Source organism: Schistocerca cancellata, chromosome 8 (genome assembly GCF_023864275.1).
Source record: "Schistocerca cancellata isolate TAMUIC-IGC-003103 chromosome 8, iqSchCanc2.1, whole genome shotgun sequence".
Classification (NCBI taxonomy): Eukaryota; Metazoa; Arthropoda; class Insecta; order Orthoptera; family Acrididae; genus Schistocerca; species Schistocerca cancellata.
The window spans coordinates 165,513,862-165,529,679 of record NC_064633.1 but is presented as its reverse complement, the minus strand read 5'-3'; the positions used below and the strand labels follow the sequence as shown (position 1 = coordinate 165,529,679).

Below are 15,818 nucleotides of genomic sequence, written 5' to 3'. Positions count from 1 at the left end.
CTCCCATATTTGCTTTTTTCACATATTTGCTTTTTTCACATATTTGCTGTTTTTCCATATTTGCTTTTTTCCCATATTTGCGTTTTTCCCATATTTGCGTTTTTCCCATATTTGCGTTTTTCCCATATTTGCGTTTTTCCCATATTTGCGTTTTTCCCATATTTGCGTTTGTCCAAAATTTCGTGAACTCTTGATGCTACAGACTATGTCCTACCAACTGATTCTTTCCTCTTGTGAAGTTGTGCCACAAGTTTCTCTTCGAAATATTTGCGTTTTTCCCATGTTTGCGCTTTTCCCATGTCTGCGTTTTTCCCATGTCTGCGTTTTTCCCATGTCTGCGTTTTTCCCATGTCTGCGTGTTTCCCATGTCTGCGTTTTTCCCATGTCTGCGTTTTTCCCATGTCTGCGTTTTTCCCATGTCTGCGTTTTTCCCATTATTGCGTTTTTCCCATGTCTGCGTTTTTCCCATGTTTCCGTTTTTCCCATGTTTGCGTCTTTACATGTTTGCTTTTTTCTCATGTTTGCGTTTTTCCCATTTCTGCGATATTCCCATTTCTGCGATATTCCCATGTTTGCTTTTTTCCCATGTTTGCTTTTTTCCCATGTTTTCGTTTTTCCCATACTTTCGTTTTTCCCATACTTTCGTTTTTCCCATACTTTCGTTTTTCCCATATTTGCTTTTTTCCCATATTTGCGTTTTTCCCATATTTGCGTTTTTCGCATTTTTGCGTTTTTCGCATTTTTGCGTTTTTCCCATATTTGCGTTTTTCCCATATTTGCGTTTTTCCCATATTTGCGTTTTTCCCATATTTGCGTTTTTCCCATATTTGCGTTTTTCCCATCATTGCGTTTTTCCCATCATTGCGTTTTTCCCATCATTGCGTTTTTCCCATCATTGCGGTTTTCCCATCATTGCGTTTTTCCCATCATTGCGTTTTACCCATCATTGCGTTTTTCCCATCTTTGCGTTTTTCCAATCTTTGCGTTTTTCCCGTCATTGCGTTTTTCCCATCATTGCGTTTTTCCCATCATTGCGTTTTTCCCATCATTGCGTTTTTCCCATCATTGCGTTTTTTCCATCATTGCGTTTTTCCCATCATCGCGTTTTTCCCATCATTGCGTTTTTCCCATCATTGCGTTTTTCCCATCATTGCGTTTTTACCATCATTGCGTTTTTCCCATCATTGCGTTTTTCCCATCATTGCGTTTTTCCCATCATTGCGTTTTTCCCATCATTGCGTTTTTCCCATCATTGCGTTTTTCCCATCATTGCGTTTTTCCCATCATTGCGTTTTTCCCATCATTGCGTTTTTCCCATATTTGCGTTTTTCCCATATTTGCGTTTTTCCCATATTTGCGTTTTTCCCATATTTGCGTTTTTCCCATATTTGCGTTTTTCCCATATTTGCGTTTTTCCCATATTTGCGTTTTTCCCATATTTGCGTTTTTCCCATATTTGCGTTTTTCCCATATTTGCGTTTTTCCCATATTTGCGTTTTTCCCATATTTGCGTTTTTCCCATATTTGCGTTTGTCCAAAATTTCGTGAACTCTTGATGCTACAGACTATGTCCTACCAACTGATCCTTTCCTCTTGAGAAGTTGTGCCACAAGTTTCTCTTCGAAATATTTGCGTTTTTCCTATATTTGCGTTTTTCCCATCTCTGCGTTTTTCCCATCTCTGCGTTTTTCCCATCTCTGCGTTTTTCCCATCTCTTCGTTTTTCCCATCTTTGCGTTTTTCCCATCTTTGCGTTTTTCCCATCTTTGCGTTTTTCCCATCTTTGCGTTTTTCCCATCTTTGCGTTTTTCCCATCTTTGCGTTTTTCCCATCTTTGCGTTTTTCCCATCTTTGCGTTTTTCCCATCTTTGCGTTTTTCCCATCTTTGCGTTTTTCCCATCTTTGCGTTTTTCCCATCTTTGCGTTTTTCCCATCTCTGCATTTTCCCGCCTTTGCGTTTTTCCCATCTCTGCGTTGTTCCCATCTCTGCGTTTTTCCCATCTCTGCGTTTTTCCCATCTCTGCGTTTTTCCCATCTCTGCGTTTTTCCCATCTCTCCGTTTTTCCCATCTCTTCGTTTTTCCCATCTCTGCGTTTTTCCCATCTCTGCGTTTTTCCCATCATTGCGTTTTTCCCATCATAGCGTTTTTCTAATCATTGCGTTTTTCCCTTCATTGCGTTTTTCCCATCATTGCGTTTTTCCCATCATTGCGTTTTTCCCATCATTGCGTTTTTCCCATCATTGCGTTTTTCCCATCATTGCGTTTTTCCCATCATTGCGTTTTTCCCATCATTGCGTTTTTCCCATCATTGCGTTTTTCCCATCATTGCGTTTTTCCCATCATTGCGTTTTTCCCATCATTGCGTTTTTCCCATCATTGCGTTTTTCCCATCATTGCGTTTTTCCCATCATTGCGTTTTTCCCATCATTGCGTTTTTGCCATCATTGTGTTTTTGCCATCATTGCTTTTTTGCCATCATTGCGTTTTTGCCATCATTGCGTTTTTGCCATCATTGCGTTTTTGCCATCATTGCGTTTTTGCCATCATTGCGTTTTTGCCATATTTGCGTTTTTGCCATATTTGCGTTTTTGCCATCATTGCGTTTTTGCCATATTTGCGTTTTTGCCATATTTGCGTTTTTCCCATCATTGCGTTTTTCCCATCATTGCGTTTTTGCCATCATTGCGATTTTGCCATCATTGCTTTTTTGCCATCATTGCGTTTTTGCCATCATTGCGTTTTTGCCATCATTGCGTTTTTGCCATCATTGCGTTTTTGCCATATTTGCGTTTTTGCCATATTTGCGTTTTTGCCATCATTGCGTTTTTGCCATCATTGCGTTTTTGCCATATTTGCGTTTTTGCCATATTTGCGTTTTTGCCATATTTGCTTTTTTGCCATATTTGCGTTTTTGCCATATTTGCGTTTTTGCCATATTTGCGTTTTTGCCATATTTGCGTTTTTCCCATATTTGCGTTTTTCCCATATTTGCGTTCTTCCCATATTTGCGTTTTTGCCATATTTGCTTTTTTCCCATATTTGCGTTTTTCCCATATTTGCGTTCTTCCCATATTTGCGTTCTTCCCATATTTGCGTTCTTCCCATATTTGCGTTCTTCCCATATTTGCATTCTTCCCATATTTGCGTTCTTCCCATATTTGCGTTCTTCCCATATTTGCGTTCTTTCCATATTTGCGTTTTTCCCATATTTGCGTTTTTCCCATATTTGCGTTTTTCCCATATTTGCGTTTTTCCCATATTTGCGTTTTTCCCATATTTGCATTTTTCCCATATTTGCGTTTTTCCCATATTTGCGTTTTTCCCATATTTGCGTTTTTCCCATATTTGCGTTTTTCCCATATTTGCGATTTTCCCATATTTGCGTTTTTCCCATATTTGCGTTTTTCCCATATTTGCGTTTTTCCCATTTCCCATATTTGCGTTTTTCCCATTTCCCATATTTGCGTTTTTCCTATTTCCCATATTTGCGTTTTTCCCATTTCCCATATTTGCGTTTTTCCCATTTCCCATATTTGCGTTTTTCCCATTTCCCATATTTGCGTTTTTCCCATATTTGCGTTTTTCCCATATTTGCGTTTTTCCCATCATTGCGTTTTTCCCATCATTGCGTTTTTCCCATCATTGCGATTTCCCATCATTGCGTTTTTCCCATCATTGCGTTTTTCCCATATTTGCGTTTTTCCCATATTTGCGTTTTTCCCATTTTTGCGTTTTTCCCATATTTGCGTTTTTGCCATATTTGCGTTTTTGCCATATTTGCGTTTTTGCCATATTTTCGTTTTTGCCATATTTGCGTTTTTGCCATATTTGCGTTTTTGCCATTTTTGCGTTTTTGCCATATTTGCGTTTTTCCCATATTTGCGTTTTTCCCATATTTGCGTTCTTCCCATATTTGCGTTCTTACCATATTTGCGTTTTTCCCACATTTTCGTTTTTCCCACATTTGCGTTTTTCCCATATTTGCGTTTTTCCCATATTTGCGTTTTTCCCATATTTGCGTTTTTCCCATATTTGCGTTTTTCCCATATTTGCGTTTTTCCCATATTTGCGTTTTTCCCATATTTGCGTTTTTCCCATATTTGCGTTTTTCCCATATTTGCATTTTTCCCATGTTTCCGTTTTTCCCATATTTGCGTTTTTCCCATATTTGCGTTTTTCCCATATTTGCGTTTTTCCCATATTTGCGTTTTTCCCATATTTGCGTTTTTCCCATTTCCCATATTTGCGGTTTTCCCATTTACCATATTTGCGTTTTTCCCATTTACCATATTTGCGTTTTTCCCATTTCCCATATTTGCGTTTTTCCCATTTCCCATATTTGCGTTTTTCCCATTTCCCATATTTGCGTTTTTCCCATATTTGCGTTTTTCCCATATTTGCGTTTTTCCCATATTTGCGTTTTTCCCATATTTGCGTTTTTCCCATATTTGCGTTTTTCCCATATTTGCGTTTTTCCCATATTTGCGTTTTTCCCATATTTGCTTTTTTCCCATATTTGCTTTTTTCTCATATTTGCTTTTTTCCCATATTTGCGTTTTTCCCATATTTGCGTTTTTCCCATATTTGTGTTCTTCCCATATTTGCGTTTTTCCCATATTTGCGTTTGTCCAAAATTTCGTGAACTCTTGATGCTACAGACTATGTCCTACCAACTGATTCTTTCCTCTTGTGAAGTTGTGCCACAAGTTTCTCTTCGAAATATTTGCGTTTTTCCCATGTTTGCGCTTTTCCCATGTCTGCGTTTTTCCCATGTCTGCGTTTTTCACATGTCTGCGTTTTTCCCATGTCTGCGTTTTTCCCATGTCTGCGTTTTTCCCATGTCTGCGTGTTTCCCATGTCTGCGTTTTTCCCATGTCTGCGTTTTTCCCATGATTCCGTTTTTCCCATGTTTGCGTCTTTACATGTTTGCTTTTTTCTCATGTTTGCGTTTTTCCCATTTCTGCGTTTTTCCCATTTCTGCGATATTCCCATCTCTGCGTTTTTCCCATCTCTGCGTTTTTCCCATCTCTTCGTTTTTCCCATCTCTGCGTTTTTCCCATCTCTGCGTTTTTCCCATCATTGCGTTTTTCCCATCATAGCGTTTTTCTCATCATTGCGTTTTTCCCATCATTGCGTTTTTCCCATCATTGCGTTTTTCCCATCATTGCGTTTTTCCCATCATTGCGTTTTTCCCATCATTGCGTTTTTCCCATCATTGCGTATTTCCCATCATTGCGTTTTTCCCATCATTGCGTTTTTCCCATCATTGCGTTTTTCCCATCATTGAGTTTTTAACATCATTGCGTTTTTCCCATCATTGCGTTTTTCCCATCATTGCGTTTTTGCCATCATTGCGTTTTTGCCATCATTGCGTTTTTGCCATCATTGCGTTTTTGCCATCATTGCGTGTTTGCCATCATTGCGTTTTTGCCATCATTGCGTTTTTGCCATATTTGCGTTTTTGCCATATTTGCGTTTTTGCCATCAATGCGTTTTTGCCATATTTGCGTTTTTGCAATATTTGCGTTTTTGCCATATTTGCGTTTTTGCCATATTTGCGTTTTTGCCATATTTGCGTTTTTCCCATATTTGCGTTCTTCCCATTTTTGCGTTTTCGCCATATTTGCGTTTTTCCCATATTTGCGTTTTTCCCATATTTTCGTTCTTCCCATATTTGCGTTCTTCCCATATTTGCGTTCTTCCCATATTTGCATTCTTCCCATATTTGCGTTCTTCCCATATTTGCGTTCTTCCCATATTTGCGTTCTTCCCATATTTGCGTTCTTCCCATATTTGCGTTTTTCCCATATTTGCGTTTTTCCCATATTTGCGTTTTTCCCATATTTGCGTTTTTCCCATATTTGCGTTTTTCCCATATTTGCATTTTTCCCATATTTGCGTTTTTCCCATATTTGCGTTTTTCCCATATTTGCGTTTTTCCCATATTTGCGTTTTTCCCATATTTGCGTTTTTCCCATATTTGCGTTTTTCCCATATTTGCGTTTTTCCCATATTTGCGTTTTTCCCATTTCCCATATTTGCGTTTTTCCCATTTCCCATATTTGCGTTTTTCCCATTTCCCATATTTGCGTTTTTCCCATTTCCCATATTTGCGTTTTTCCCATTTCCCATATTTGCGTTTTTCCCATATTTGCGTTTTTCCCATCATTGCGTTTTTCCCATCATTGCGTTTTTCCCATCATTGCGTTTTTCCCATCATTGCGATTTCCCATCATTGCGTTTTTCCCATCATTGCGTTTTTCCCATCATTGCGTTTTTCCCATATTTGCGTTTTTCCCATTTTTGCGTTTTTCCCATATTTGCGTTTTTGCCATATTTGCGTTTTTGCCATATTTTCGTTTTTGCCATATTTGCGTTTTTGCCATATTTGCGTTTTTGCCATTTTTGCGTTTTTGCCATATTTTCGTTTTTCCCATATTTGCGTTTTTCCCATATTTGCGTTCTTCCCATATTTGCGTTCTTACCATATTTGCGTTTTTCCCACATTTTCGTTTTTCCCACATTTGCGTTTTTCCCATATTTGCGTTTTTCCCATATTTGCGTTTTTCCCATATTTGCGTTTTTCCCATATTTGCGTTTTTCCCATATTTGCGTTTTTCCCATATTTGCGTTTTTCCCATATTTGCGTTTTTCCCATATTTCCGTTTTTCCCATATTTGCGTTTTTCCCATATTTGCGTTTTTCCCATATTTGCGTTTTTCCCATTTCCCATATTTGCGTTTTTCCCATTTCCCATATTTGCGTTTTTCCCATTTCCCATATTTGCGTTTTTCCCATTTCCCATATTTGCGTTTTTCCCATATTTGCGTTTTTCCCATATTTGCGTTTTTCCCATATTTGCGTTTTTCCCATATTTGCGTTTTTCCCATATTTGCGTTTTTCCCATATTTGCGTTTTTCCCATATTTGCTTTTTTTCCATATTTGCTTTTTTCCCATATTTGCTTTTTTCCCATATTTGCGTTTTTCCCATATTTGCGTTTTTCCCATATTTGCGTTTTTCCCATATTTGCGTTTTTCCCATATTTGCGTTTGTCCAAAATTTCGTGAACTCTTGATGCTACAGACTATGTCCTACCAACTGATTCTTTCCTCTTGTGAAGTTGTGCCACAAGTTTCTCTTCGAAATATTTGCGTTTTTCCCATGTTTGCGCTTTTCCTATGTCTGCGTTTTTCCCATGTCTGCGTTTTTCCCATGTCTGCGTTTTTCCCATGTCTGCGTTTTTCCCATGTCTGCGTGTTTCCCATGTTTCCGTTTTTCCCATGTTTGCGTCTTTACATGTTTCCTTTTTTCTCATGATTGCGTTTTTCCCATTTCTGCGTTTTTCCCATTTCTGCGATATTCCCATTTCTGCGATATTCCCATGTTTGCTTTTTTCCCATGTTTGCTTTTTTCCCATGTTTGCTTTTTTCCCATGTTTGCGTTTTTCCCATACTTTCGTTTTTCCCATACTTTCGTTTTTCCCATACTTTCGTTTTTCCCATGTTTGCGTTTTTCCCATATTTTCGTTTTTCCCATATTTGCGTTTTTCCCATATTTGCGTTTTTCCCATATTTGCGTTTTTCGCATTTTTGCGTTTTTCGCATTTTTGTGTTTTTCGCATTTTTGCGTTTTTCGCATTTTTGCGTTTTTCGCATTTTTGCGTTTTTCGCATTTTTGCGTTTTTCCCATATTTGCGTTTTTCCCATATTTGCGTTTTTCCCATATTTGCGTTTTTCCCATATTTGCGTTTGTCCCATCATTGCGTTTTTCCCATCATTGCGTTTTTCCCATCATTGCGTTTTTCCCATCATTGCGTTTTTCCCATCATTGCGTTTTTCCCATCATTGCGTTTTTCCCATCATTGCGTTTTTCCCATCATTGCGTTTTTCCCATCATTGCGTTTTTCCCATCATTGCGTTTTTCCCATCATTGCGTTTTTCCCATCATTGCGTTTTTCCCATCATTGCGTTTTTCCCATCATTGTGTTTTTCCCATCATTGCGTTTTTCCCATCATTGCGTTTTTCCCATCATTGCGTTTTTCCCATCATTGCGTTTTTCCCATCATTGCGTTTTTCCCATCATTGCGTTTTTCCCATCATTGCGTTTTTCCCATATTTGCGTTTTTCACATATTTGCGTTTTTCCCATATTTGCATTTTTCCCATATTTGCGTTTTTCCCATATTTGCGTTTTTCCCATATTTGCGTTTTTCCCATATTTGCGTTTTTCCCATATTTGCGTTTTTCCCATATTTGCGTTTTTCCCATATTTGCGTTTTTCCCATATTTGCGTTTTTCCCATTTCCCATATTTGCGTTTTTCCCATTTCCCATATTTGCGTTTTTCCCATTTCCCATATTTGCGTTTTTCCCATTTCCCATATTTGCGTTTTTCCCATTTCCCATATTTGCGTTTTTCCCATATTTGCGTTTTTCCCATATTTGCGTTTTTCCCATCATTGCGTTTTTCCCATCATTGCGTTTTTCCCATCATTGCGTTTTTCCCATCATTGCGATTTCCCATCATTGCGTTTTTCCCATCATTGCGTTTTTCCCATATTTGCGTATTTCCCATATTTGCGTTTTTCCCATTTTTGCGTTTTTCCCATATTTGCGTTTTTGCCATATTTGCGTTTTTGCCATATTTTCGTTTTTGCCATATTTGCGTTTTTGCCATATTTGCGTTTTTGCCATTTTTGCGTTTTTGCCATATTTTCGTTTTTCCCATATTTGCGTTTTTCCCATATTTGCGTTCTTCCCATATTTGCGTTCTTACCATATTTGCGTTTTTCCCACATTTTCGTTTTTCCCACATTTGCGTTTTTCCCATATTTGCGTTTTTCCCATATTTGCGTTTTTCCCATATTTGCGTTTTTCCCATATTTGCGTTTTTCCCATATTTGCGTTTTTCCCATATTTGCGTTTTTCCCATATTTGCGTTTTTCCCATATTTCCGTTTTTCCCATATTTGCGTTTTTCCCATATTTGCGTTTTTCCCATATTTGCGTTTTTCCCATATTTGCGTTTCTCCCATTTCCCATATTTGCGTTTTTCCCATTTCCCATATTTGCGTTTTTCCCATTTCCCATATTTGCGTTTTTCCCATTTCCCATATTTGCGTTTTTCCCATATTTGCGTTTTTCCCATATTTGCGTTTTTCCCATATTTGCGTTTTTCCCATATTTGCGTTTTTCCCATATTTGCGTTTTTCCCATATTTGCGTTTTTCCCATATTTGCGTTTTTCCCATATTTGCGTTTTTCCCATATTTGCGTTTTTCCCATATTTGCTTTTTTTCCATATTTGCTTTTTTCCCATATTTGCTTTTTTCCCATATTTGCGTTTTTCCCATATTTGCGTTTTTCCCATATTTGCGTTTTTCCCATATTTGCGTTTTTCCCATATTTGCGTTTGTCCAAAATTTCGTGAACTCTTGATGCTACAGACTATGTCCTACCAACTGATTCTTTCCTCTTGTGAAGTTGTGCCACAAGTTTCTCTTCGAAATATTTGCGTTTTTCCCATGTTTGCGCTTTTCCTATGTCTGCGTTTTTCCCATGTCTGCGTTTTTCCCATGTCTGCGTTTTTCCCATGTCTGCGTTTTTCCCATGTCTGCGTGTTTCCCATGTTTCCGTTTTTCCCATGTTTGCGTCTTTACATGTTTCCTTTTTTCTCATGATTGCGTTTTTCCCATTTCTGCGTTTTTCCCATTTCTGCGATATTCCCATTTCTGCGATATTCCCATGTTTGCTTTTTTCCCATGTTTGCTTTTTTCCCATGTTTGCTTTTTTCCCATGTTTGCGTTTTTCCCATACTTTCGTTTTTCCCATACTTTCGTTTTTCCCATACTTTCGTTTTTCCCATGTTTGCGTTTTTCCCATATTTTCGTTTTTCCCATATTTGCGTTTTTCCCATATTTGCGTTTTTCCCATATTTGCGTTTTTCGCATTTTTGCGTTTTTCGCATTTTTGTGTTTTTCGCATTTTTGCGTTTTTCGCATTTTTGCGTTTTTCGCATTTTTGCGTTTTTCGCATTTTTGCGTTTTTCCCATATTTGCGTTTTTCCCATATTTGCGTTTTTCCCATATTTGCGTTTTTCCCATATTTGCGTTTGTCCCATCATTGCGTTTTTCCCATCATTGCGTTTTTCCCATCATTGCGTTTTTCCCATCATTGCGTTTTTCCCATCATTGCGTTTTTCCCATCATTGCGTTTTTCCCATCATTGCGTTTTTCCCATCATTGCGTTTTTCCCATCTTTGCGTTTTTCCCATCATTGCGTTTTTCCCATCATTGCGTTTTTCCCATCATTGCGTTTTTCCCATCATTGCGTTTTTCCCATCATTGTGTTTTTCCCATCATTGCGTTTCACCCATCATTGCGTTTTTCCCATCATTGCGTTTTTCCCATCATTGCGTTTTTCCCATCATTGCGTTTTTCCCATCATTGCGTTTTTCCCATCATTGCGTTTTTCCCATATTTGCGTTTTTCACATATTTGCGTTTTTCCCATATTTGCATTTTTCCCATATTTGCGTTTTTCCCATATTTGCGTTTTTCCCATATTTGCGTTTTTCCCATATTTGCGTTTTTCCCATATTTGCGTTTTTCCCATATTTGCGTTTTTCCCATATTTGCGTTTTTCCCATATTTGCGTTTTTCCCATTTCCCATATTTGCGTTTTTCCCATTTCCCATATTTGCGTTTTTCCCATTTCCCATATTTGCGTTTTTCCCATTTCCCATATTTGCGTTTTTCCCATTTCCCATATTTGCGTTTTTCCCATATTTGCGTTTTTCCCATATTTGCGTTTTTCCCATCATTGCGTTTTTCCCATCATTGCGTTTTTCCCATCATTGCGTTTTTCCCATCATTGCGATTTCCCATCATTGCGTTTTTCCCATCATTGCGTTTTTCCCATATTTGCGTTTTTCCCATATTTGCGTTTTTCCCATTTTTGCGTTTTTCCCATATTTGCGTTTTTGCCATATTTGCGTTTTTGCCATATTTTCGTTTTTGCCATATTTGCGTTTTTGCCATATTTGCGTTTTTGCCATTTTTGCGTTTTTGCCATATTTTCGTTTTTCCCATATTTGCGTTTTTCCCATATTTGCGTTCTTCCCATATTTGCGTTCTTACCATATTTGCGTTTTTCCCACATTTTCGTTTTTCCCACATTTGCGTTTTTCCCATATTTGCGTTTTTCCCATATTTGCGTTTTTCCCATATTTGCGTTTTTCCCATATTTGCGTTTTTCCCATATTTGCGTTTTTCCCATATTTGCGTTTTTCCCATATTTGCGTTTTTCCCATATTTCCGTTTTTCCCATATTTGCGTTTTTCCCATATTTGCGTTTTTCCCATATTTGCGTTTTTCCCATATTTGCGTTTCTCCCATTTCCCATATTTGCGTTTTTCCCATTTCCCATATTTGCGTTTTTCCCATTTCCCATATTTGCGTTTTTCCCATTTCCCATATTTGCGTTTTTCCCATATTTGCGTTTTTCCCATATTTGCGTTTTTCCCATATTTGCGTTTTTCCCATATTTGCGTTTTTCCCATATTTGCGTTTTTCCCATATTTGCGTTTTTCCCATATTTGCGTTTTTCCCATATTTGCGTTTTTCCCATATTTGCTTTTTTTCCATATTTGCTTTTTTCCCATATTTGCTTTTTTCCCATATTTGCGTTTTTCCCATATTTGCGTTTTTCCCATATTTGCGTTTTTCCCATATTTGCGTTTTTCCCATATTTGCGTTTGTCCAAAATTTCGTGAACTCTTGATGCTACAGACTATGTCCTACCAACTGATTCTTTCCTCTTGTGAAGTTGTGCCACAAGTTTCTCTTCGAAATATTTGCGTTTTTCCCATGTTTGCGCTTTTCCTATATCTGCGTTTTTCCCATGTCTGCGTTTTTCCCATGTCTGCGTTTTTCCCATGTCTGCGTTTTTCCCATGTCTGCGTGTTTCCCATGTTTCCGTTTTTCCCATGTTTGCGTCTTTACATGTTTCCTTTTTTCTCATGATTGCGTTTTTCCCATTTCTGCGTTTTTCCCATTTCTGCGATATTCCCATTTCTGCGATATTCCCATGTTTGCTTTTTTCCCATGTTTGCTTTTTTCCCATGTTTGCTTTTTTCCCATGTTTGCGTTTTTCCCATACTTTCGTTTTTCCCATACTTTCGTTTTTCCCATACTTTCGTTTTTCCCATGTTTGCGTTTTTCCCATATTTTCGTTTTTCCCATATTTGCGTTTTTCCCATATTTGCGTTTTTCCCATATTTGCGTTTTTCGCATTTTTGCGTTTTTCGCATTTTTGTGTTTTTCGCATTTTTGCGTTTTTCGCATTTTTGCGTTTTTCGCATTTTTGCGTTTTTCGCATTTTTGCGTTTTTCCCATATTTGCGTTTTTCCCATATTTGCGTTTTTCCCATATTTGCGTTTTTCCCATATTTGCGTTTGTCCCATCATTGCGTTTTTCCCATCATTGCGTTTTTCCCATCATTGCGTTTTTCCCATCATTGCGTTTTTCCCATCATTGCGTTTTTCCCATCATTGCGTTTTTCCCATCATTGCGTTTTTCCCATCATTGCGTTTTTCCCATCTTTGCGTTTTTCCCATCATTGCGTTTTTCCCATCATTGCGTTTTTCCTATCATTGCGTTTTTCCCATCATTGCGTTTTTCCCATCATTGCGTTTTTCCCATCATTGTGTTTTTCCCATCATTGCGTTTTTCCCATCATTGCGTTTTTCCCATCATTGCGTTTTTCCCATCATTGCGTTTTTCCCATATTTGCGTTTTTCACATATTTGCGTTTTTCCCATATTTGCATTTTTCCCATATTTGCGTTTTTCCCATATTTGCGTTTTTCCCATATTTGCGTTTTTCCCATATTTGCGTTTTTCCCATATTTGCGTTTTTCCCATATTTGCGTTTTTCCCATATTTGCGTTTTTCCCATTTCCCATATTTGCGATTTTCCCATTTCCCATATTTGCGTTTTTCCCATTTCCCATATTTGCGTTTTTCCCATTTCCCATATTTGCGTTTTTCCCATTTCCCATATTTGCGTTTTTCCCATATTTGCGTTTTTCCCATATTTGCGTTTTTCCCATATTTGCGTTTTTCCCATATTTGCGTTTTTCCCATATTTGCGTTTTTCCCATATTTGCGTTTGTCCAAAATTTCGTGAACTCTTGATGCTACAGACTATGTCCTACCAACTGATTCTTTCCTCTTGTGAAGTTGTGCCACAAGTTTCTCTTCGAAATATTTGCGTTTTTCCCATGTTTGCGCTTTTCCTATGTCTGCGTTTTTCCCATGTCTGCGTTTTTCCCATGTCTGCGTTTTTCCCATGTCTGCGTTTTTCCCATGTCTGCGTGTTTCCCATGTTTCCGTTTTTCCCATGTTTGCGTCTTTACATGTTTCCTTTTTTCTCATGATTGCGTTTTTCCCATTTCTGCGTTTTTCCCATTTCTGCGATATTCCCATTTCTGCGATATTCCCATGTTTGCTTTTTTCCCATGTTTGCTTTTTTCCCATGTTTGCTTTTTTCCCATGTTTGCGTTTTTCCCATACTTTCGTTTTTCCCATACTTTCGTTTTTCCCATACTTTCGTTTTTCCCATGTTTGCGTTTTTCCCATATTTTCGTTTTTCCCATATTTGCGTTTTTCCCATATTTGCGTTTTTCCCATATTTGCGTTTTTCGCATTTTTGCGTTTTTCGCATTTTTGTGTTTTTCGCATTTTTGCGTTTTTCGCATTTTTGCGTTTTTCGCATTTTTGCTTTTTTCGCATTTTTGCGTTTTTCCCATATTTGCGTTTTTCCCATATTTGCGTTTTTCCCATATTTGCGTTTTTCCCATATTTGCGTTTGTCCCATCATTGCGTTTTTCCCATCATTGCGTTTTTCCCATCATTGCGTTTTTCCCATCATTGCGTTTTTCCCATCATTGCGTTTTTCCCATCATTGCGTTTTTCCCATCATTGCGTTTTTCCCATCATTGCGTTTTTCCCATCTTTGCGTTTTTCCCATCATTGCGTTTTTCCCATCATTGCGTTTTTCCCATCATTGCGTTTTTCCCATCATTGCGTTTTTCCCATCATTGCGTTTTTCCCATCATTGTGTTTTTCCCATCATTGCGTTTTTCCCATCATTGCGTTTTTCCCATCATTGCGTTTTTCCCATCATTGCGTTTTTCCCATCATTGCGTTTTTCCCATCATTGCGTTTTTCCCATCATTGCGTTTTTCCCATATTTGCGTTTTTCACATATTTGCGTTTTTCCCATATTTGCATTTTTCCCATATTTGCGTTTTTCCCATATTTGCGTTTTTCCCATATTTGCGTTTTTCCCATATTTGCGTTTTTCCCATATTTGCGTTTTTCCCATATTTGCGTTTTTCCCATATTTGCGTTTTTCCCATTTCCCATATTTGCGTTTTTCCCATTTCCCATATTTGCGTTTTTCCCATTTCCCATATTTGCGTTTTTCCCATTTCCCATATTTGCGTTTTTCCCATTTCCCATATTTGCGTTTTTCCCATATTTGCGTTTTTCCCATATTTGCGTTTTTCCCATATTTGCGTTTTTCCCATATTTGCGTTTTTCCCATATTTGCTTTTTTCCCATATTTGCTTTTTTCCCATATTTGCGTTTTTCCCATATTTGCGTTTTTCCCATATTTGCGTTTTTCCCATATTTGCGTTTTTCCCATATTTGCGTTTGTCCAAAATTTCGTGAACTCTTGATGCTACAGACTATGTCCTACCAACTGATTCTTTCCTCTTGTGAAGTTGTGCCACAAGTTTCTCTTCGAAATATTTGCGTTTTTCCCATGTTTGCGCTTTTCCTATGTCTGCGTTTTTCCCATGTCTGCGTTTTTCCCATGTCTGCGTTTTTCCCATGTCTGCGTGTTTCCCATGTTTCCGTTTTTCCCATGTTTGCGTCTTTACATGTTTCCTTTTTTCTCATGATTGCGTTTTTCCCATTTCTGCGTTTTTCCCATTTCTGCGATATTCCCATTTCTGCGATATTCCCATGTTTGCTTTTTTCCCATGTTTGCTTTTTTCCCATGTTTGCTTTTTTCCCATGTTTGCGTTTTTCCCATACTTTCGTTTTTCCCATACTTTCGTTTTTCCCATACTTTCGTTTTTCCCATGTTTGCGTTTTTCCCATATTTTCGTTTTTCCCATATTTGCGTTTTTCCCATATTTGCGTTTTTCCCATATTTGCGTTTTTCGCATTTTTGCGTTTTTCGCATTTTTGTGTTTTTCGCATTTTTGCGTTTTTCGCATTTTTGCGTTTTTCGCATTTTTGCGTTTTTCGCATTTTTGCGTTTTTCCCATATTTGCGTTTTTCCCATATTTGCGTTTTTCCCATATTTGCGTTTTTCCCATATTTGCGTTTGTCCCATCATTGCGTTTTTCCCATCATTGCGTTTTTCCCATCATTGCGTTTTTCCCATCATTGCGTTTTTCCCATCATTGCGTTTTTCCCATCATTGCGTTTTTCCCATCATTGCGTTTTTCCCATCATTGCGTTTTTCCCATCTTTGCGTTTTTCCCATCATTGCGTTTTTCCCATCATTGCGTTTTTCCCATCATTGCGTTTTTCCCATCATTGCGTTTTTCTCATCATTGCGTTTTTCCCATCATTGCGTTTTTCCCATCATTGTGTTTTTCCCATCATTGCGTTTTTCCCATCATTGCGTTTTTCCCATCATTGCGTTTTTCCCATCATTGCGTTTTTCCCATCATTGCGTTTTTCCCATCATTGCGTTTTTCCCATATTTGCGTTTTTCCCATATTTGCGTTTTTCCCATATT

General features: G+C 37.9%; 1 protein-coding gene across 1 annotated transcript; it reads right to left on the bottom strand.

The window, feature by feature from the left end:
* Positions 1–3,605: 3,605 nt before the first annotated feature.
* LOC126095444 (N66 matrix protein-like) lies at positions 3,606–4,616 on the bottom strand. Its single transcript, XM_049910237.1, has one exon. The coding sequence runs from the start codon at positions 4,614–4,616 to the stop codon at positions 3,606–3,608; it is 1,011 nt and encodes a 336-aa protein (XP_049766194.1).
* Between the last annotated feature and the right edge of the window lie 11,202 nt (positions 4,617–15,818).